The sequence below is a fragment of the Neofelis nebulosa genome, chromosome 1 (genome assembly GCF_028018385.1).
Source record: "Neofelis nebulosa isolate mNeoNeb1 chromosome 1, mNeoNeb1.pri, whole genome shotgun sequence".
NCBI lineage: Eukaryota > Metazoa > Chordata > Mammalia > Carnivora > Felidae > Neofelis > Neofelis nebulosa.
In genome coordinates, this window is record NC_080782.1 from 153,153,179 (window position 1) to 153,176,729 (window position 23,551).

The following is a 23,551-nucleotide window of genomic DNA, read 5'->3' on the forward strand; positions in this document are numbered from 1 at the left end:
CTGGGCTTGAGAGGATTGGGGGTCATCCAATCCCCTACATTACACTGCAAATAGAAGAGCTTGTGCATGGTCCAAATTCTGCTTTTGGTGGAGGAAGGAAACCATCTCAGGGAAGAAGAGCAACTTGGACCAACGTCCAAGTCCAAGTCAGGTGTGGACTTGCGCCTTCTCTCCCATCAGTGTTACAGCGTGACTTAGGAATGGCAAGAGTTCAGGAGACAAAGGATGCACTAAAAAATGGCCAAAGTTCAGTGAAATAGCTATGGTGTAACCAGGAGTGCAACTTACCCTTGGTGTAGAGAGAGTGACTTCCTTTCTCTTCCAGAGAAGGCTCAGATCAGGTGACGGAAACTGAGACATAAAGGTTTCACATGGGGATGTCTGATGTCCAGAAGGAACATTTTCAAGATCATTATACCTGAAGCCCTACTGTTCTGGCCTGTTGACTGACCATCTCTCTCAGCTGTGCATTTTACTTTAACTAAAATTAAAAGTCTAACACGAATATTAATTCAGTGAGTTTTTATTATGCACCTGTTCAGTTTGTGGGAACAATGCCAAGGGATCAGAGGAACAGAGAGGGCAGATGCTTCTCAGACGAGAAGTCTCGTCTTCTGAACCTCCATGGCCAGGTAGAGACCCCTCACCTGCCTGCCCAGTGCCCACAGAGGGAGGGAGGAACCAAGTGGGCCAGCCCTCCTATTACCTGCAGCTTTCCACAATGCAGGCAGCCCTGGCTTCTTCTGCACAGATGAACCTGGGATTTGAGCTACATCACCCATGACGGTTCCCAGGAGCAATGTCAACTCCTGGTTTGCTGGGCGCCTTGGTCAGCTTTGGGTCAGGGAATCAGAGGCTGCCTCACGATGTCTGATTGATACTCAAGAAACACACAGCCTCTCTTTAGGTTTCAGTTCTGTTACATTCCACTTGTTCCTTACTTACAATCAGATTTCACATGTAAAATACACCAGGTAAGTGAAGCAATGCTCCTTGTAGACGTGTCTTAAGTGGGTGGGTTAATACACTCACCAATGGACCTTTGGGCAAAAGCACAGCTGGACGAGACAAATGTGCACAGCGTCTGGCTTCTATTTGGAATTTTCCACTTTCTTATTAGCCTTAAAAGATCTGGGGGGTTTATTTCCCCCGTTTCCTGGCAGATTGATACAAGAGGCAAATTCTTCTGAAACAAAGAGCCCCAATAGTTTATTTATTACCGAGGGTACGACCAAATGGTTTTATGACACTTACTGTTCCTGGGTATGAAGCTGCCCTTACACAGGCACAGCCATCATTTAACTGTAGGACCTTGGGACTCTCTCATTGGGTCTGGGGGAGTGGTGTCTTGACAGGACAATGAAGTGAATGACAAGGAGACACTGGCAGGTGTATAAATAATACAGAACACCTGACCGGTTGCTGGCTTTTACAACTGGCCACAGCTGCTCACCAGTCCCCAGGCCTTCTCGTCACTGGGCCTAGTGGACATGGTCAGTTCTCCCAGAAGCATTAAGACCACAGCCATCCATGACTGAGATTCCACTCCCCATCCAGAATGCCAGGCTACAAACTTTGAAGGCTCTTGTGCAGAGGACACCCTGCCCTGAAAGCAGCAGCTTGGGTCTGAATCGTGCTTCCGGTTGAAGGAAGAGCTAGCTACAGTGTTTGTATTGGTTCTTGTGTGGATTGGGGATGAGACCATTACATGACCATGTGGTATTGTGGGCTGAACTGTGTCCCCAACCCCCACAACTCTAACCCTGGCACACTGGAGTGTGACCTTCTTTGGAACTGAGGCCACGGCAGGTGTAATTAGTTAAGACGGGAGTCTACGGGAGTAGGACGGGCAGACCTTAGATATGGATGCAGTCCTTCCAGAAAGGGACAGACACACACACAGAGCACCATGTGAGAATACAGCAGAGCTGGGGTGATGCTTCTGGAAGCCATGCAGTACCAACAATTGCCAGCAAGCCCTGGGGTGCGGGGACAGGCGACAGGCGACGCATGAAATAAACCCTCCCCTGGGAGCGGCCACCCTGATCTTGGACTTGTGCCTTCAGAACTGAGATGATGCCTTTGTTGTTTAAGGCATCTGGTTTCTGCAGGAGCCCTTGCAAACGACCACAACCAGCACACTAAGTCACATACGCAGAGCATGAGCATGACTTCACGTGAGGTTCTGTTTTCCCGGCTCAGCTCACCCAGACAAACACAACAGGACACCCTCACTGGGGGCTGAGCGTCCCCCCCTTCTTGGACTTGATGGACTGCACGTCCACCCAAAACCACCTATGGAGACCCTTCAAGGGTACAAGGAAACAGCATTTAGGGGCGGGTGTGCTACAGTTTAAAATGGGGCTTTGCCTTAGATAAGCTCCTGTTCCCTAATAAGCAGACACCATCACAAATAAAAGGGTAGGAGTTTCCCTTCTGCAGGAGCTATAAAGCCCCCCAGCACGGTTTGAGCCTGAAAAGGGCTGCCTGATAGCAGTAGGTTGTTTCTATGGGCCAAGAGGTGATGGAGACTCAGCCTTCTGATGACAGGATGTGGCCTGGTGTGTTTGGCCCTGTGGTCACAGGCCCACAGGCCCTGCCTTATTGCCACCCTCAGCCCATCAGCACACCCCAAGCTTCTTGCTGCCAGACAGCAGTGCAGGTACCCCCCAGACCTCAGTACAGGGAAAGGGAGTGTACTTGACACTGGCTGGCAAGGGCCAGACCCCGGGGGGTGGTCCCATCCCTCCCTGCCAGGGAAGCTCTGGAGTGACTGTTCTCTAGGACCTGCAGAGATGAAGAGTCACAGCTGGTGGAGACGTGCCCTCCCTGCTTTTTGGCACGGCCGAGACAGAGCGCATGCTCAGTCGGCCACTATCTCATTTCTACCTGAGAGCGAAGAGTGGGAGGACGGAGCTTCTGTCCCGGGCAGGTGCACCGCGGGAGGGGCCAGGCCGGGCCGCCTCAGTAGGAGTTGAGGGCCTGCTTGGAGCGGCGCTTCAAGTGCAGGCGCTGGTGGCGAAGCAGGTCGCAGTTCTGAGAGAAGCTCTTGACGCAGTAGCGGCACTGGAAGGGCTGCGCCGTGCCCCGCAGGTGCGCGCTGCTGCGGTGCCGCGCCAGGTGTTCCGGCCGCTGGAACGCCCGCCCGCAGTCGCAGCACTGGAAGGCTAGCAGGCCGTCCGGGCCCCCGCCCACGGCCCCCGCCGCGTTCGGCTCGGTCTTCGCCACGGGCTCCAGTCCACCCGTCGGCAGGTGTATCCGCCTGTGCGACAGCAGGTGCGAGTTGAGGCGGAAGCTCTTCCCGCAGGCGCCGCAGCGGTAGGGCTTCTGCGCCTCGTGGCTCTCCAGGTGCCCGTCCAGGTCCTCGCTGTCGCTGAACAGCTCCCCGCACACCGAGCACTCGTGCGGCTTCTGCTCCCTGCGGCTGCGCAGGTGCCGGATGAAGTTGACTCTCCAGCGGAAGATCTTCCCGCAGTTGGGGCAGATGTAGGACTTTTTGGATGACGTCTGCACCTCGTCCCCGGGCTCTGCGCCGCTGCGGTGGGAGGTGGGGAGGCTGCGCGGCTTCTCGGCCGGGCCCCGCGGCTCATCAGTGCAGTAAGGGCCGAGCTGGGAGTCCTCGTCTCCAGAGCTGGACAGGACGATCTCGATGGTCACCTCCTCGTCCAGGCCGTTCTCGGGGGTCAGCGCATCCCCTCCGGCTACAGGGAAGCCACGCGGAAGTTCAATAAGTTCAATCAGTGCTGCTGCCCATGCCACAGCTCTGCCCCTGCAAAGGCTCCCCAGGGAGGTTCAGAGTAGATTCTCTTCCCCTTCCCTGTCCTGATCCCTTAAGGCCCCATCACACAATCCTTTCCTTCCTCCTTTTCTAGGCAGAGACCCCTACAAGCTCTAAGGACTTTGTATTTGTCAGTATGAAGTCTTGGCCATTTACACATCAGTTAACACCACTTACCTAATGTCATAGGGCACGTTAAAGCTGTCAGGAAAGAGAAAGACACCATATTCTAGAAAGGCAGTGCCAGGAAGGTACCAGCTACCATGTGCTGAGCACTGACAAGCTCCAGGGGCTCTGTGGCACTTGTGACATAAACAGCCCTGTTTGTTCCTGGACATAAATCACTCATGTATTATTTGCCAAATTATATACACACGCAAACTTGGGTGACACACTCTGGGCTCAGGGTTGAAGGGGAGTCAGGCTCGTTGTGCTGACCTCAGGGCTGTTCAACAGTACCCTACACCCAGGTCAGCTTTTCCTCAGTGTCACCTCTGACACCTGCCAGCCGCCCCCAGTGGTGATGGGTAGAGCTGCTCTGTACTTTATACTCTAGACTGCAGTGGGCAGACTCTATGAATCCTGAGTCTGTGATGTTGGAAGATGGGTGGGGAGTGGGGTGAAGTCGTAGCCCCAGGCCCACCACGTAGCTCCCCATCTGGTCTGTTTCCTCACTGTGTGAGATGTGGGACTGAGGTGGGGAGGCGGGGAGTGCTGCGAGACCCCCTTGAGGTCTTAGCAGGAATTGAGATGTTAGCAGAAATATGCTGATTCTGGATTTAGTCTCTGGAGGAAGGAGCATTCTGTGAGGTTAGGGAACCTGAGGGTGGGTGGAGCTGGAGAGACAGAAGCAGGGCAGCAGGACCCAGAAGCCACAGAGCATGGGGCAGACACCAGGCAGCAGCAGGGCCATGAAGCACTTGTTCCTAAGGGGACTAGGGTAAGGGGACACAGCACAACATGAGACTGGGGAATAAAGACTTGAGAACCTGGAAAATTCCCACTTTTATCCACACTGAAAAAATTACAAAGTATGCTCTGGAGAGAATGCCCAAGTGGCCGGATAACCATTTGGTAAAGGGATTCTGGGTGTAACCCACGGAGGGGAGGCAATCCAGGGAAGAGCTGTGGAGGACCCTCTGGTCTGGTGACCTGAATGCCTGTGAACTGCACTGTGAGCAGGGACGCTGCCAACTCCGACTAAAAAGCAAGAGACCTTAGGAAGGTCGTCAGACTCCTGGGATTCCACAGAGTAGGCCAGCAGAGCTATCTGGAGACACATGGGAGTCAGCCTTGATGAAAGAGGGCTGGTTCCAATGGCCGTCCCCAGGTAGACAGGATGCTACAGCGGCCTGGGGCCCAAGGGCGATCACAGTGCTGGCCAGAGATTGATCCCAAGCCTTAAGTTCAAGTTCATTTATTTTTGAGAGAGAGAGAGAACGAATGAGTGTGCACATGAGCAGGGGAGGGGCAGAGAGAGAGAGAATCCCAAGAGGGTTCTGTGCTGAGTCAGCACAGAACCCAACTTGGTGCTCAAACTCATGACCATGAGATCACGACCTGAGCCAATATAAAGAGTCAGACATTTAACACACTGAGCCACCCAGGTGCCCCAAACCTTTTTTTTTTTTTAAGTTTTTAATGTTTATTTTTGAAAGAGAGACAGAGTGCAAGCAGGGGAGGGGCAGAGAGTGGGAGGCACAGAATCTGAAGCAGGCTCCAGGCTCTGAGCTGTCGATACAGAGCCCGGCGTGGGGCTCAAACTCATGAACCATGAGATCATGATTTGAGCCGAAGTCGGACCCTTAACCAACTGAGCCACCCAGGCACCCCAAGCCTTAAGTTCTAATGGAATTTGCCCTACTGGGCCTCAAACGTGCTTGGGAACCTTTCTTCTTCTTCCCAATTTTCCCCTTTTGGGATGAAAAGGTCTATCCTGTGCCAGCCTGAGGACTGCACTTTGAGAAGTACAGCACTGGACATGTGGTTTCACAGATTCACAGCCAGAGAGGATATGCCTTGGGTCTCACCTCTACCTGATCTACAGGACATTCAGATAAGGTTACGGATGCAGAGCTGGTGCTGGAAGAGATTAAGGGATGTCCAGAGAGGGTGAATACACTTTGCATGGGAAGAGAACATGGACTTTGCAGGACACGAGGGTGGAATGAGCTGAACTGCAGCCCCTCAAAAACCCATAGATCCAAGTCCTAACCCCAGTACCTCCGAATATGAGCATATTTGGAAATAAGGCATTTCAAGAGGGAATTAAGTTAAAATGAGGTCATTAGGGCAGGACCTGCTCCACCAGGTGTCCTTGTAAGAAGATTGGGGCACAGACACTCAGAGATGGATTGCGAGAAGACACAGGGAGACCGCCATCCACAAGCCAAGAAGGGGGAGGGGGGCTCAGAAGCCCACCATGCGGCCACCTTCATCCTAGCTGTGCGGCCTCCAGAATGCTGAGAAAATCCACCCTTGTTTGAGCCTCCCGGTCTGTGGTATCTTGGTATCGCAGCCCTCCGAGACTAATAGAATGCACATGGGAGGACATCCACTCAGATCAGAAAGTTAACAAAAATAGACGTGGAGCTTCTGAAGAGGGAGGAAGAAATCAACAGTAATGCTGTTGTGTGTCATCAATACAACAATGTGAAGAATCCCTAGTAGGTAACATGAGACTCCAAGGTGTGCCCAGAGCAGCAGGAAGAGAGTAACAGGGGGCTCTTGGCTCAGCACTGATGAGTAACAAGGTGTGTGGGGGCGGACGCAGGGGCGCTGAACTGAGTAGTAGGGTAACGGTGGGGTAACAGGCAAGAATTACTGATCTATCTACGTGCTTTTACATGAACTATTTAATCCTCAACAACGAGTCCATCTGAGGGCACCCGGGGGGGAGAGGGGCTCAGTCCTTTAGGTGTCCAGACTCTTGAATTCAGTTCAGGTCATGATCTCATGGTTTGTGGGTTCAAGCCCCATGCTGGGCTCTGTGCTGACAGTGTGGAGCCTGCTTGGGATTCTCTGTCTCTCAAAATAAATAAATAAACATTAAAAAAAGGAAAAAGAACCATAGTAACCCCACCTGGCAACTATGATGATTACGCCGTTTGGCAGGTGAAAAATTTAAAGCAGAGGGAGAAAGCAGCCCTGGGTTTCAGGAGAGCTGTGGCCAGGCTGTGCTGCAGGCAGGAAATGACCAGACCGGCGTGTGAGCCGGGAGCAGAGGCACATGCCTTGGCTCGTAGCTGACATGTCCTGAAGAGCACTCTGTGCACTAGAAATGAACAGACCCCCAAGAGCCAGAGGGGCTGAGGGGCAGCGTGGACTGAAAGTAAATAAAAAAAAATAAAGGCATTATAAAAAATATATTCGTAGAATGTTAGAATGGGGAGGCTTACTTACAAGACAAAAAACCAAACAGGAGACGATGAATAAATTTACATTTTTAAAATGCAGAATAAGAATCACAGGCTGAAAGACCTAGAAAGTTTAAAAAAAGTGGGAAGAATCGTGTGCATATATGTAAGAGGCCCTTAATGTTGAGTTTCTATGAAATTCTCTCAGAGAACACCAGCTTGGTAATGTGAAGGGCATAGCCCAGATGTTGTGCATCTGACCACATGGCTTCATATCTGCAGTGCAGGGTGTTCCTGGGCCCCTGACTTTGGACCACGTGCCCCAGATGCACAACAGAGACATCACAGTACCTCTTACGGGCTAGATATCTGTCTCCCCCAGTACTCATACTTTCGAGCCTGCGTTAGGCAGTGCGGCCTTTGTGGGGGGTGGGGGGTGGTGGTGGCTAGGTTTAGACAGTGGGACCTAATGGTATTGGGACCCTTGCGTTGGGATGAGAGCCCTTACAAGAAGAGGAAGAGACAGGACAGATCCATGCTGTCTCCTTCCAAGAGCACACAGGGAGAAGGCAAGCGTCTACAAGCCAGGAAGAGTCCTAACTACTTATAGGATGTGCTAGCACTGCCATCTCAGACTCCCCCCACCTCCAGACTGTGAGAAATAAATCCCTTTCGTCTAAGGTGCCCCATCTACACTGTCTTGCAGAATCAGCCTGTGCTAAGACAGTATGCATCTTGGAAGGTGCCAGAAGGACCCAGTGCACACAATCTCGTTGAGAACTTACAGTAGTGCTGCACTTGGGCCCTAAACAGAGCTCACCAAATGTGAACAAGGAAAAGCCAACAAAAACAAGGATGAACGAATATTAACTAGTTGACACACAGAGGAAACGTGGGAAGCAAAAAGACATGTTCCATCTCCACGCAGCACTGAGACGCACTGGTGATTGGCACGAATGGACGGGCCCGTAGCATCTTGCGTGGGCACGGCTGTGCAGGTACAGACCCTTCCCCTGATGTCACACAGCATGGGCCACCAAAACAAAACCAGTGCCTGTTCCTGGGAATCCAGCACCTCCCCAATCTCAGATGGCAACCTTGGATTGTGCCATTTCAGAAGAGACTCTGTGTCAGGACCCAGGAAGGGGAGTGGAGGTGAGAGCACTCCATGTTGGTGAACATCCATCCCCCTTGTGAAATGACGCCGGTGGGGGTGAGACACACTGTGGGCAGGGAGGTGCCAGCAAGGACCCAACATGCCTCTGGGGGTATTGCTGAAGCCTGCATGAACGATCACCCTCAGCACACAGATTTACACAAACACACACATAAATGACTGTGGGCCCTGCATGAAGCTGCATGGAAATACCACAATCCCACGCAAGTCTTGCCTCCAAATGCCACCACGGGTCAAAGAGATCATGCGTTAGCCCGTCTTCCTAACTGAGGGAAATCTCCATGACCCAGTGGGCTCTAGGGAGAACCAGAGCTTGGGTTTGATGTTTGGAAGAAGGTCTGAATCCCGAGACCAATAAGGCTGGCTGTATTTTAGTCCTTGCTTCTGCAGGTGGTGACTTTCACCATCACAGCTCAGAGTGCATGCTGGCCACTCCTGTGAGGCTCTGCCTCCTTGTCCAGAGGGCCCCTCAACTCGGCCATCCCAGACCTGGTCTTAATTCCTGGACTCAGATTGGGGACTCTGACCCTACATCATAGCCCTGCTTCAACCCGCAGAGGGAGGGCAAGGAAGGGAGTTTCTCCAAACCTGAGGGATCCAGGCAGAACAGAACCAGCCCAAGCAGCTGCAGCTGGTAGGGATCCTGAAGAGTCCAGTTCCTGACCCCACCCTACCTCCCAGCCGCACACACGCACCACACTGGACACTACACACGCGTGCACTTTCGCATGCCTCACACCGGATACCAAGTGCACAGGCACGCACACATGGACCCCACCACACAGCACACAGGCAGGTAGACATGTGCTCACGCGCACCACACTACACACCAGCACACACCATGCTACACCCCCTACCATGTACATTGTTGCTCGCATACACACTGCACACCGCCCCCCAGTCTCCCCACCCCCTTTACCTGGGCAGGTGCTCTGGGTGAGTGCCGTCTGCTGGCAGGTCTGGAACTCGGGCACCTGCAGCTCATCCCGTTTCCTTCTCTCTTCCACCTGGAATGGCTGGAGACCTGGGAAGTCTTTCCAGAGAAGAAAATGGAGAAAATGATTTGCCCTGCAGTTGCCAGCCTCACATATGCCCTGCTGTGATCTGGGAGCAGCCCTGGGCAGCCGCTTGCTAAGGCAGAATGGCCAGCAGCAGGAACATGGGCTCTGACACCAGACAGAATCCGTGTGGATGTGGATGCCGTCTGGTCCTGAGGGCATCCCTGTGCTCACCGCCACTCTGTGGTGGGGTTTGTGCAGGCTTCAGCATGGGGCCCTGCACCCACGGATACAGACCCAGCCGGGGCAGAGGGAGCACAGGGGCCGCCGCCTCCATGTGCCGGAGAGTCTGCACCTCGTCCCAGCTGGGGGTGGTGAGCCACAGCCTGGTCTGATTTGCCAGCTTCAGGTCCCAGAGGGGCCGAGGTGTGGAGCTGCTGCCCATACTGTGCAAAGCGTGTCTCCCTGAAGGGGTGGACATCTCATGGCATCGGGGCACGGAGTTCTGGTGACATGGACTGCCCCAGGGCAGGGAGGTTGTGGGAAAATGCTGCTGAGCTGTGCTGCTGTCCACTAAGCCCCAGCACCTCTCTGTGCCTTGGTTTCCTCACATAAACCAGACTGGCCAGGCATCCAGAGGTGCTATGCCTGGTGCCTGGCCAGGAGAAGCTATGGCCTCCTCCTCCTCCTCCTCCTCCCCGGCCTCAGTTCTGGAGAGTACCTGACCTCACATGTGGGAGTTGGGGGCAGGGGGGCACCTGTTCGGCACAAACCAGCACTGCTTACAGTGAGAAGAAAGACTTCTGTCACACCCTGGACTCTGGCTGAGGGCAGAGTGATCCCCACACCCAACAGAACTGAAACCTCACAGTGTTTCTGGAAGAGTCAGGGAAGAGGCCAGGCATGTTCCAGCAAGACAGAGTGTGGGATGGGGGGGAGGGGGAGGGACACTGAGCTGCAGAGGGAGGCTGGAGAGGCTGGCCTGCCCTGGCCAGCAGCAAACTCCCCCCAGCTCTGCAACCATCACTCACCCAAGTAAGAAACCTGGGGCACGTCCTTCCCTTGCAGGTCCTGCAACTCTGGAACCCGGGGCTCGTTCTCCTCTCCCTGGGAGAGATGCAGCTGGGTGCCCGGGTCACCTGTTCGTGGAGAGGAGGACACAGTTGTCACTGAGGTGTCTGCACAGGAGCCCAGGCCAGATGGAGGGGGGGAACTCCGCATCAGGGCAGACGCACCCGCAGGGGCCATGAGGGGCCATGGGCACACAGGGAGGGAGCAGGACAAGGAGCACATGAAAGGAAGAGCTTTGGGATGAGCGCATATCCTCTGGGGCTGTCAGGAAATCAGACATGAAGAGAGCCATAGAAGAATGACAGAAAACCAGGGGTGCCTGCGTGGCTCAGGTCATGATCTCACGGCTTGTGAGTTCGAACCCCGCATTGGGCCCTGTGCTGACAGCTCAGAGCCTGGAGCCTGCTTTGTGTGTCTCCCTCTCTCTCTGCCCCTCCCCCACTCATGCTCAGTCTCTCTTGCTCTCTCAAAAATAAACAAACGCTAAAAAAAAAAAAAATGGCAGAAAACCAGACGCACAGGAAACATGTTGCATTTGGTTTTGTATGAAACAGCCAGGCGAGCCTGATCTACATGTAGCAGACAGAGGGTGGGTGATGGTCAATCTGCAGAGTGCCCATGAGGTCTGGGGGTGAAAAGCAATCAGATGCTGGCTCCCCCAGTCTCTGGCCTCAGGAGAGAGGGGGTAAGTCTTACTTGGAGGCAGCGAGACCCCACAGTCCTCCCCGATGATGAACTCTCCATAGAAGCCCGTCTGCGCAGGGTCTAGAAGGGACCAGTCCTCTTGGGAGAAGCAGAAGATCATATCCTTGAAAGGAGAAACCCGGTTCTGAAACCACAGGGGGACAACGAGGATGCCTGAGTCCAGGGAAGCTCTGAACCAGGGGAAAGCAAGCTGGGATGGAGGGCAGAGCCCCTCGAGACCCCAGCTGCATGAGCCCCAGGAAGGGAAGGCAGAGAGGCTGCCCCAGCTGTAGCCTGAGATGACCTCACACGGATCGGGTTCAGCATAATCCCAATGGCAGATGCCTCTCGGGGACAGGATGGCCACGGATCATTCACTGGCTTCCTTGTCAGTGCTGGGGCAGCCTGACACCTTCAGCTCCGAGGTGGGTACACGGGGGGGTGTCCAACTGAATCACCAATGCAGACATTGCATTTTTAGAGTTTACGCTGCATATGTGCAAAGTACAAGCTTGTTCACTGCAGCATTAATGATTCCAGGTGACAGTGAAAGAATCCGACATCTGTGCCCAGTGTCATAGAACTAAGCTACTTCCCAGCAGGAACATCACACACCGGTGAGGAGGAACGAGGGCCTGTCTGTACCAAGAAGGAATCCCTCTAAGGGATTCACCCATGGAAAAAGCACCCATGTGGAAGGTGGTCTAGATGGTCCCCATGTGCCAAGTGTCCAGAAGTCTGGAACGCTGCCTGCTGCTATAGAGGGGCCTATGGTTAGTGCTACATGGAGACTTTGCCTTCTTTCTTTCTTAAAAAAAAAATTTATTACTGTCTTTTTAAATTACATAGGCTCCACACCCAAGGTGGGGCTTGAACTCAGGATGCTGAGATCAAGTGTTGGATGATCCACCGACTGAGCCAGCCAGGTGTCCTGACAAGGAGACTTTTCTTATACTTTGAGTCATGAACCATGGCAATTTTTAATTTAAAAAGTGATAGCATATGCATATAATACCAGGATACCATAACAATAAAGAAGGGCACCTGGGGGCTTAGTCGGTTAGGCGTCCGACTGCAGCTCAGGTCGTGATCTCGCAGTTTGTGGGTTCGAGCACCATGCTGGGCTCTGTGCTGAGAGGTCAGAACCTGGAGCCTGCTTCAGATTCTGTGTCTCCTTCTCTCTCTGCCCCTCCCCCATTTGCACTCTCTCTCCCTCTCAAATATAAATACAATAAACATTAAAAAAATAAATAAATGAAGATATCCTCTGCAAAATGGAACTACAAGATCTCTGCCAGCTGAAGCATGAAGTGAGGGTTTCAAGTTTCCTGTGAATGTTACAAGACAAATGGATGGTAACAATAAATGTCATGTAAACATTGTTCATTTTGGGGGCACATGGGTGGTTCAGTCGGTTAAGCATCCAACTCTTGGTTTCAGCTTAGGTCATGATCTCACCGTTTGTGAGTTTGAGCCCTGCATCAGGCTCTGTGCTGGCAGCTCAGAGCCTAGAGCCTGCTTCAGATTCTGTGTCTCCCTCTCTCTCTGCCCCTCCCCTGCTCATACTCACTCTCTCTCTCAAAAATAAATAAAACATTAAAAACATGAAAGAGAATTCATAGTATTTCTTTCATTATTAATTTTTTAATGTTTATCCACACATTTCTGAGAGAGCGACAGCATGAGCAGGGAAGGGGCACAGAGAGAGGGAGACGGAATCCCAAGCAGGCTCTGCACCATCAGCATGGAGCCCAATGTGGGCCTTGAACCCATGAACCATGAGATCATTACCTGAGCCGAAATCAAGAGTCGGATGCTCAACCGATTGAACCATGCAGGTGCCCCATAAACTCTTTAAAGGTCAATTATCAGGAATATAAGTGAAATTTAACAGTCGTAGGTTTACAATTACTTCTTGGTTTTTCTTTGCCCAAGCAAAGGTTAAATCTGATTAAAAAGATTATAAGTGTTATGCTCCTCTGGGTCCTGGAGGGTGTAGGAAAACGGGTCCTCACACGTGCTTAGCAGAAATGCATGTTTCTGGACATTTGGGAGAATGCTAACAGAAGCACACCCATTCTACTTCTGGGAAATTTTCCTAAGGAATCCTCAGAGATATATGCAAAAATGTGTGTGAAACAACATGGAACACGCTGTTTGGGAGAACTGTGCGAGGATTCTTTCGTTCTGCACACTTTTCCCTAGTGGCTGAAGACTGCCCTGAGCGTGTAGTATGTAGCTAGCTCTAGGACATGGACTTATTTCAGAGTATGGTTCTGTCAATAACGTTCGGGTTTTCCCCAATTCTTTGCTACTAAGAGCAATGGTCCAATGAACTCCCTCATCAGTCTCCCTGCCCACGAGCAAGTGTCTCCAGGGTCGACATGAACACACCTCTTCCCCAATATTAAATATTCCCACATCGTTCTTCCAGTGGGGTACCCACAACTGTACTCCACAGGCAACACACCTGTACTGTTCACCCACACCTTTGCCAACACCTGGCAAGGCCACGTCTACGGTTCTAATGACACTGTGGGCAAGGAGCAATCAGCAGTGGAACTACCCTTTTCTCGATGAACATTTTTCTCATGGGTTTATGGGCCAATCTGCATCTGTCTTCTTTGAAATCCTCGTGTATTTTCTTTGCACGTTTTTCTATTTTCTCATGGTTCCTTTTCCTAATTTTTTTAACCAGCTTATTTAAAATTGCGGACATATGTGTCTCTTATAAAAGAAAAATTAATATTATTTTAATTTTAAAATTAAAAAAAAATCCAATGTGTTGCATTAAAAAAATCAGTAATATTAGTGGTATAGAAAGAACTGTTTGAAAAAACAGAACAAAACACAAAAACCTCACACCTCATGACAAAAACACAAAACAAAAAAAACCCCAACCAAAACCAGAACAAAGAACAAAAACAACAAAATCTTGAAATGAATCAAAGACCCATATGGAAAAAATCACAACTATAAAATTTCCAGAAGAAAATTCTGTGTGACTCTGGGGTAGACAGATTCGTTAGGACATAAAAAGTATATATTACAAAAGAAAAACATGGGACCTCTGATGTCCAATCTTCATAAGACATCAAAACACTGAAAAGGCAAACTGTAGAAGAGTGATAGAAAATATTTCCAATAATATATCAAAGGACTTTTATCCAGCATATATATATATATATATATATACACACACACACACACACACATATATATATATTTTTTTACAAGTCCTTTTTAATTAAAAAAAAAATTTTTAAGTTTATTTATTTTGAGAGACAGAGACAGTATGAGTGGGGGAAGGGCAGCTAGGGAGGGAGCGAAAGAATCCCAAGCAGGCGCTGTGCTGTCAGCACAGGGCCTAATGGGGGGCTCAAACCCATGAAGCCGTGAGATCATGACCTGAACCGAAATCAAGAGTTGGATGCTTAAACAACTGGGCCACCCAGGCGCCCTAAATTTAGTTTTTATTTGAGAGAGAGAGAGAGAGAGAGAGCAGGGGAGAGGGACAGAGGGGCAGAGGGAGAGAGAATCTTAAGCAGGTTCTATGCTCAGCACAGAGCCTGACACAGAGCTCAATCCCATGACCCTGGGATTATGACCTGAGCCGAAATCAAGAATCAGATGCTCAACTGACTGAGCCACCTAGGCACTCCTATTTTACAAAGTTCTTGAAACACAGTAAGATGGGGGGGGGGGGGGGGAAGGGTGCCTGGTTGGTTCAGTTGGTATGCATGCAATCTCAGGGCCATGAGTTTAAGCCCCACATTAGGTGTAGAGCTTACTTAAAACAAAACAAAAAACTGCAGTAAGCAACCCAGTAAGCAGGGAAAATAGGCACTTCACGAAAGATTAAAAGAAATGATCCACAGCACATGGAAAGATGAAAAACCTCATTAGTCAACAGGGAATTGAAAATTAAAACCATAATAAGATACCTATTTTAATGGGCAAAATATACACTTTTTCTTAAAAAAAAAATGACAATACCAGTAAATGGTGAAGATGTGTAGCAAAAGGAACTCTCATTCATTTAGGTAGGAGTGTTGAGTGGTAAACCACCACAGAAAACAGCCATTTCTCATATAATCAATCACATCCTTACCCTACAATTCCACTTCTGGATAATCGCCCAAGAGAAATAAAAACCTGTATCCACAAAAAGACATATAAGTGTTCTAGAAGTCTCACTCATAATGGCCAAAGTGGAAAGGACCCAAATATGGGTTGACAAGTGACTGGGTAAACCAGCTGTCAGTGTACAATGGAATACTACTCAGCAATAAAAAAGGAACAATTGATAAACATGTGAGTGATGCTGAAATCACTGGGCTGAGTAAGAGAAGCCTGGCACAAAAGACCACGTACTGTAGGATTCCATTTACAGAAAATTCTAGAATGAGAGAAAATCATCTACAGTGGCAAAAGGGAGATCATGGCTGGCCTGGGTGTGAGAGCAGGACTTGTAAATGGGCACAGGGGAACTTCTGGGATTTGATGGAAAGGAGATGTTTTCTATGTTGACTGGGGTCATAGTTATGTGAGTGCAGACACTTGTCAAAAACTATCCAAACTTGGGGTGCGTGGGAGACTCAGTCAGTTTTTAAGTGTCCAACTTCAGCTCAGGTCATGATCTCATGGTCTGTGGGTTCAAGCCCCATGTCGGGCTCTGTGCTGTAAGCTCAGAGCCTGGAGCCTGCTTTGGATTCTGTGTCTCCCTCTCTCTCTGCCCCTCCCCTGCTCATGCTCTGTCTCTCCCTCAAAAATAAACATTAAAACATTAAAAAAATAAATAAATAAACTAATAGAGTATTTCAAAAACGTGTGAAGTCAAATCAGGAGTTTGGAACAGGCTTCTCAAACTCACATATGCCTACGAACCACCTAGGCATCTCAGTAACGATGCACTCTGCATCAGTAGGTCTATGGAGGAGTCTGAGAGGCGGCATTTGAACAAGCTGTAAGTGGCTTTGCTCCCAGAAGAGGTCGGTATGATGGAAGCCTGTCCTCCCAAGACGAGTTCCACAGGATGGAAGATGGAGCTGAGAAAGCCATGGGTTTGCAGGACAGAATCTGATGTTGGTTTCAAAGGGGATTAGAAGGTCCATCCCAAATACACCACTTTGGCATTAGGACTTTCAGTCAACTGAGAAACAGGATCACAGAGAAAGTTCTCTACTCAGGGTGCCTGGGTGGCTCAGTTGGTTGAGTGACTCTTGACCTCAGTTCAGGTCATGATCTCACGGTTCGTGGGTTCAAGCCCTGTGGAGGGTGTGTTCTGTCAGTGCAGAGCCTGCTTGAAATTCTGTCTCTCTCTCTGCCCCTGCCCCACTTGCACAATACTTTTCTCTGTCTCTCAAAATAAACATTTACAAAACAAAAGCTCTCTACTCTCCCCCATCTGCCTAAATGAAGGACATGAAGCTTCCCTGTGAAAAGCACCCTGGTCTCCCACCCGCAAGGGCAAAATTACTCTTAATCTCCAGAGAGGACAGAACTGGACTCTTACCAGACCAGAGACAACAAAACACACTTGACCAAGTAACCCTTGTTTTCCATTACTCTCCAAATACTTGCCTTCCCATAATTTACCAACGCTCTGAGCTAACAATCCCTTTCCTGTCTTGTCACTTCTCTGCAATTACCGCCTTGGGTTAACATGGTGCATCAGTCAGCCTGCGGATCTGACTGCCTTCTTGGGGTTTTCATTTCATTTCTGTGAGGCAACCCACAGGCACAGGAAATAAATCTTTTTAATCCTGTGACTCTGCATTGTGTCAATTCAATGTACAGGGGGCACTGAGCCTAACAGAGTGGAGGAAAAAGGTTTTTTTTCTCCTTGAAGGTGGTAACTGCCCCTGTTGGTAAACAGTTGAGAAATCAGAGCTCTCAGGGGCACCTGGGTGGCTCAGTCGGTTAAGCATCCGACTTTGGCTCAGGTCATGATCTCACGGTTTATGAGTTAGAACCCCGCATTGGGCTCTGTGCTGACAGCTCAGAGCCTGGAGCCTGCTTCGGTTCTGTGTCTCTCTCTCTCTCTGCCCCTCCCCCAGTCACACTCTGTCTCTCTCTCTCAAAAATAAATACACATTAAAAAAAATTGAAAGAAAAAAAAAAAGAAATCAGAGCTCTCAGATGGCAGTGTGGTTCTGGTTCTGCAGATTCTGAAGACAAAAGTGGAGGAGATGTAGAAATTGCTCACTTTAGCCTTGGATGGGTGTCTGGGAACAGACCCCAAGTGGAAATAGGAACTAATCACAGTGGACAAAGTTAGCATCATGGAAGCAAACCCCAGTGCCAGGGCCAGGTGGTGGATCTGTGATGCTCTACTTGCTGACAGAGTCTGACACAGTCTGACACAGCCACCCTGGGACCCCCGGGGACTTCTGTCTCATATGGGGAAATGCTCACATGTCAGGGAGAAGCAAGGATGTACAGCATAATCCCTGCAAGGGAGAAAAAACTGGCACAGGTAACTCTGGGCGCAAGTTCAACAAAACATTTGAAGATCTTCGGGGCGCCTGGGTGGCGCAGTCGGTTAAGCGTCCGACTTCAGCCAGGTCACGATCTCGTGGTCCGTGAGTTCGAGCCCCGCGTCAGGCTCTGGGCTGATGGCTCAGAGCCTGGAGCCTGCTTCCGATTCTGTGTCTCCCTCTCTCTCTGCCCCTCCCCCGTTCATGCTCTGTCTCTCTCTGTCCCAAAAATAAATAAAAAACGTTGAAAAAAAAAAAATTAAAAAAAAAAAACATTTGAAGATCTTCACAGGAACTGGGAACATGTAACACACTCCTGTGCTAAATCTTGCTCGTTATTCTTCTTCTCCTTTTTTTTTAGTGTTTATTTTTGGGAGGGGAGAGAAAAACTCAAGCAGGCTGTGCACTGTCAACACGGAGTATAATGTGGGGCTTGAACCCATGAACTATGAGGTCATGACCTGAGCCAAAATTGCGAGGGACGTTTAACCAACTGACCCACTTAGATGTCCAGTCCTGCCAATTTTTATAAGGAGAGTGGATGGAGTACATAAATATGTCAATTTAAAAACAGAGCTACTTTTCCCTGATTCCTGCCTCTAAGAATAGCTAAAATCCCAGCCCCCTGATGCATAAAACACACATGGGAGTCTGAATGGGGAGAGGAAGAAGGCTGACGTGGACCCTGAGGAATCTCAAGATGACGAGCTCTCTCATTCTTTATGTCTCATGCATCCCAACTTGAAGTGAACGCAGAGAAGCTGGCAAGCCAGAGACACCCCCCCTCTCCCCACCCCAGGTGCAGAGAAAAACAAACCCGAACAAAGCTTGTGGTCTCAGCCACAAGACCAGGAAAGGAGCAGCTGAGCCAGCCGGCATCACTGTTCTCCTCTACCCAGCACCGCAGAAAACAGCACAGCCCCCAGCCTGCTCCTGTGGCAGAGAACAAACACCCTCATGAGGCTGATGCCAGGCATCCTGACACCCCACTGCTGGGTGTAGTGGCCTCCGAGAGGGCTGAGCAGAAGCCAGGGCTCCTGTCCTGCTGGCTGGAACAGTTCACCCCTCCCAGCCTGCCCCCACACCTGTGGTCATCTAGGGAGACCACATGGTCAGTTGGAGCTCTGCCCCAGTCAGGAGCGCCCCTCCCTGGTGCCCATGGAGACTGAGGAGGGGGCTGGACTCCTTCCCTCCCTGGCAGGAACAGGACAGGACAGCCCACCCTGAGGGGTCTTCTGCTTAAGCAGGGGTCACAGTGAAAACCCACCTGAACAGGTTTCAAGGGGACCCAGAGTGTCATAACGTAACATAGAAAGTCAAGGGCACCTGGGTGGCTCAGTTGGTTAAGCATCTGACTTTAGCTCAGGTCATGATCTCAAGGCTCCTGAGTTCAAGTCCCACGTCGGGCTCTGAGCTGACAGCTCAGAGCCTGGAGCCTGCTGCGGATTCTGTGTCTGCCTCTCTCTCTCTCTGCCCCTTCCCCCGTCCCTGTGCTCGCTCTCTCTCTCTCTCTCAAAACTAAATAAACATTAAAAAAGAAAGAAAAGAAGAAAGAAAGGAACAAAGAAAGCAAGAAAATCACTGGTAACACCAAGAACCAGAACGATCTCAAAGTGAGTGAAAACGGAAGATATAAAGAGCAAGTAAATGGAAATACAAGAACCGAGAACCTGAGAGCTCAGGGATGAGCTCAACAGCAGAATGAAGGGCACAGGACAGTCTGTCAACCTGTGAAGACAGGAAAAGCCAACTGTGGCGGAGATGCTCTAACAGTCTCCGGTGCCTGTGGGACTGCAAGAACATGTCCCAGATGGGCACACAGCGTAGGGCCGAAAAACGCCTCCAAGAAACCAGGCCTCAATAATTCCCTTCTCTGGAAAAAGACGTTAGACCAGCTCATTCAGGAAGCAGAGCCAACCCCAAACAGGTAATCCAAGGAAATCCACACCAAAACACATCCTAATTAAACTTCCAAAAACAGAATCTGAAAAGTGGCTAGAGGAAAATGACAGCTTCCCCACATGAGGGAAGAAAATCCCCGTCTCTGATGAGAAACCACGGAGGGCAGGCAGAGGGGGGCCATATGCTTCAAGTACTGACAGGAATCGGGGCAGTGTGGGGCCCATGTCGGGAGAAAACACCTGCAGGAATGGAGGGATCCGGGCATTCTCAGATGGATCACAACCAAGTCCATCTTGACCAGCAGACTCGCCCTGTAGGAAAGGCTGAAGGAAATTATCTAAGTGGAAAGGAAGCCAGAGAAGGAACCAAAAGGAAGAAAATGGTAAGCAAAAATAGGAGATGCACTAGGCTTTCCTTCTCCATTTAAGTTTTCTCAATAACTGACAGTCTGATGTAGTTCTAAATGTATCTTGGGAGGCGCACTTGGGGGCTCAGTCGGTTGAGCACCTGACTTTGGCTCAGGTCATGATCTTACGGTTCGTGAGTTCAAGCCCCACATCAGGCTCTATAGTGATAGCTCAGAGCCTGGAACCTGCTTCAGATTCTGTGTGTGTGTCTCTCTCTCTGCTCCTCCCCTGCTCGTGTGCACACTCTTTCTCTTTCTGTCCAAAAAAAAAAAAAAAGTATCTACAGGAACTAGTTAAATCACCTTTTAAAGAAACTTTATTTTTTTATTTTGGAGAGAGAGCACAAATGGGGGAGAATCTCAAGCAGGCTCTATGCTCACTCAGCACAGAGCCCGACATGGGACTCAACCCCATGACTCTGAGATCATGACCTGAGCCAAAATCAAGACTCAAGACACCCAATCAACAGAGCCACCCAGGCAACCCCTAATCACTTTTAATACAAAAAGGGGGGGGGAATGAAGGGATGTTAAGGGCTGTGATAAGATAAATATCTCTCTATATATCTATATGTATAATAGAGAGGTATATCTGGATATGGATATATTGATTTCTGGTTTGAATCAATAAAATCAATACATATACATCTGTATACATCTATATGCACACAGATATATACATATATCTATATATATATATATATATATATAGATATAGATATAGATACATACATACATACATACATAATTTAATACCCACAGCAATCACTAAAAAAGCTGCATGACAGATTCTTTGATTGACCAAACTTTAGTCAGGCTCCCGAATCTTCTCCTGGGGCCATCTGTGGCCCTCCTATAAGGCACCTTCTTATAAAACACACATTTTTGGACACCTGGGTGGTTCAGTCGGTTGAGTGTCCAACTCTTCAATTTCAGCGCAGGTCATGGTTCGTGGGTTCGAGCCCCATGTTGGGCTCTGCACTGGTGGCATGGATCCTGCTTGGGAGTCTCTGTCTCCCTCCCTCTCTGTCCCTCCTGAGCTCACGCACACGCATGCTCTCTCTCTCAAAATAAATACATATTAAAAAAAATAAAAACTCCTTTAAAAGCTTTTTAAAATTGTAGAATATAAAACAAAACGCATGTTTAGTAAGAACGCTGATAAGTCAGTTTAACCAGAACCCCAACCCTTGATACCTGATTAGGTTCCTTATTGTCCATCATCCCTAGGTGAAGTCTGATCTCTGTGGCCTGCCTTTGGTGAGAATCCTGTTAGGTCAGTTTAGCTGGAACCCCATCTTATCCCTGATGTTTCCTCCTAGTAATGTTCTGTCCACAGACCTCCCTACCCCATGCTCCCCAGCCGTAAACTCCCACTTGCCATTGCTGTATTTGGAGGTGAGCCCCAGCTCTCTCCTCCACTGCACGATTCCTGCCATGTTCCCTATGTGGTCCTGAATAAAGTCTGCCTTATCATCTGTAACAAGTGTCACTGAATATTTTAACAATAAAGACATATACTTGACAACACACTAGGTAAGTCAAGATGGAAAGCTACAGAATGTTCAGGCAACCCAGAGCAAGGCAAGAAAAAAAAAAAAAGAGAAACGAAAAACAGAACAAATGGGAAAAAGGAATGTCAATAATTACATTAAAATATAAATGGTCTATGGGAATGAATGCAAACTGGTGCAGCCACTCTGGAAAACAGTATAGAGGTTCCCTCCCAAAAATAAAAATAGAACTACCCTACGACCCAGCAATTGCACTACTAGGCATTTATCCACGGGATACAGGTGTGTTGTTTCTAAGGGACATGTACACCCCCATGTTTATAGCAGCACTATCAACAATAGCCAAAGTATGGAAACAGCCCAAATGTCCATCGATGGATGAATGGATAAAGAAGATGATAAAGATACATACACACACACACACACACACACACACACACACACACACACACAATGGAGTATTACTCGACAATCAAAAAGAATGAAATCTTGTCATTTGTAACTACGTGGATGGAACTGGAGAGCATTATGCTAAGTGAAATTAGTCAGAGAAAGACAAATATCATATGACTTCACTCATATGAGGACTTTAAGAGACAAAACAGATGAACATAAAGGAAGGGAAGCAAAAATAATATAAAAACAGGGAGGGGGACAAAACATAAGAGACTCATAAATATGGAGAACAAATAGAGGGTTACTGGAGGGGTTGGGGGAGGGGGGATGGGCTAAATGGGTAAGGGGTACTAAGGAATCTATCTACTCCTGAAATCATTGTTGCACCATATGCTAATTTGGATGTAAATTAAAAAAAAAATTTAAAAAATATAAATGGTCTAAATAAGACTTTTTTTTTTTTTTTAAAGTAAACTCTATACCACACATGGGGTTTGAACTCAAGACCCTGAGATCAAGAACTGATGCTCTACCAACTGAGCCAGTCAGGTGCCCCTAAATTCATCACTTAAAACACAGCGATTGGCAGAGGGGATTAAAAAACCTGATCTGGGGCACCTGGGTGGCTCACTCAGTTAAACGTTAAGCGTCTAACTCTTGGTATTGGCTCAGGTCATGATTTGTGAGATGGAGCCCTGAGTTGGGCTCTGTGCTGATAGCATGGAGCCTGCTTGGGATTCGCTCTCTCCTTCCCACTCTGCCCCTCCTCCACCAGTGCTTTATCTCCCCAAATAAATAATAAAGTAAACTTTAAAAAAATTTAAAATATATATTTAAAATTAATAAAAAAACAAAAAACCTGACCCAAATATAGGCTATCTAAATTTTTTTATGTTTATTTATTTTTGAGGGGGAGAGAGAGAGAGAGAGAGAGAGCGCACAAGTGGGAGAGGCCCAGAAAGGGGGAGACAGAAGACCCAAAGCAGGCTCTCAAGTGAGCGCAGAGCCCCACGTGGGGCTCAATCTCACGAACCATGCTATCGTGACCATGAGCTGAAACCAAAAGTCAGACGCTTAACCGACTGAGCCACCCAGGTGCCCCTAACTATATGCTATCTAAAAGAAACTCACCTCAAACATGATGATTTGGCAGGTTGGAAGTAAAAAGATGGAAAGTATACATTACACAACCATTACAAAAGGAACAAGAGTAGGTATATTAATACCAAATGAGATACAGCAAAGAAAATTACTAGAGATGTTATATAATAAAAGGGTAGTCCGTGAAGGCATAGCAATCCTAAATGTGTATGTACCAAACAACAAAGCTGAAAAATATACAAGGCAAAAACTGACAGAACTCAAAGGAAAACAGACAAATCAATTACTATTGACTTCCATATCCTGCTCTCAACTGACAGAAAATAAGAAGTAACTTGATAGCACCACCAAACAAGAGGTTCTGATCAACTTCTATAAAACACTTCACCCAGCACCAGCAGAATATATATCCTGTTTTTACGTGTGCACAGGACTATACCAAGACAGACCATACACTGGGTCATCAAAATCCTGGAGGGAGAGGAGAAACTCCCAACAAATTTGAAAGAAATACAGAGTATATTCTTGGATCATAATGGAACCAAACCAGAAATGTATAAAAGAAAATAAAGGGAAAACCTTCAAGCCTTTGGAAATGAAATACCACATTTTAAAATAATCCTTGGGTCAAAGAAGGCTCAAGAGAAATTAAAAAATACACTGAAATAAATGAAGGTAAAACCACATCA

The 23,551-nt window shown here is 48.7% G+C and overlaps 1 protein-coding gene across 6 annotated transcripts in view; it reads right to left on the reverse strand.

The window, feature by feature from the left end:
- Window positions 1–507: 507 nt before the first annotated feature.
- ZNF496 (zinc finger protein 496) overlaps window positions 508–23,551 on the reverse strand; it is a 36,504-nt gene continuing 13,460 nt past the window's right edge. For 3 of the 6 annotated variants that reach the window (XM_058740834.1, XM_058740832.1, XM_058740830.1), the window contains 4 exons: window positions 11,077–11,188; window positions 10,341–10,448; window positions 9,231–9,344; window positions 508–3,701 (listed from right to left, as the gene is read on the reverse strand). In XM_058740834.1, the coding sequence (XP_058596817.1) occupies window positions 2,965–3,701; window positions 9,231–9,344; window positions 10,341–10,448; window positions 11,077–11,188 (1,071 nt within the window). In that variant the 3' untranslated portion in view covers window positions 508–2,964. Of the gene's footprint in view, window positions 3,702–9,230; window positions 9,345–10,340; window positions 10,449–11,076; window positions 11,210–23,551 lie in introns of all 6 variants that reach the window. The other 3 variants (XM_058740833.1, XM_058740831.1, XM_058740829.1) reach the window with 1 other exon arrangement.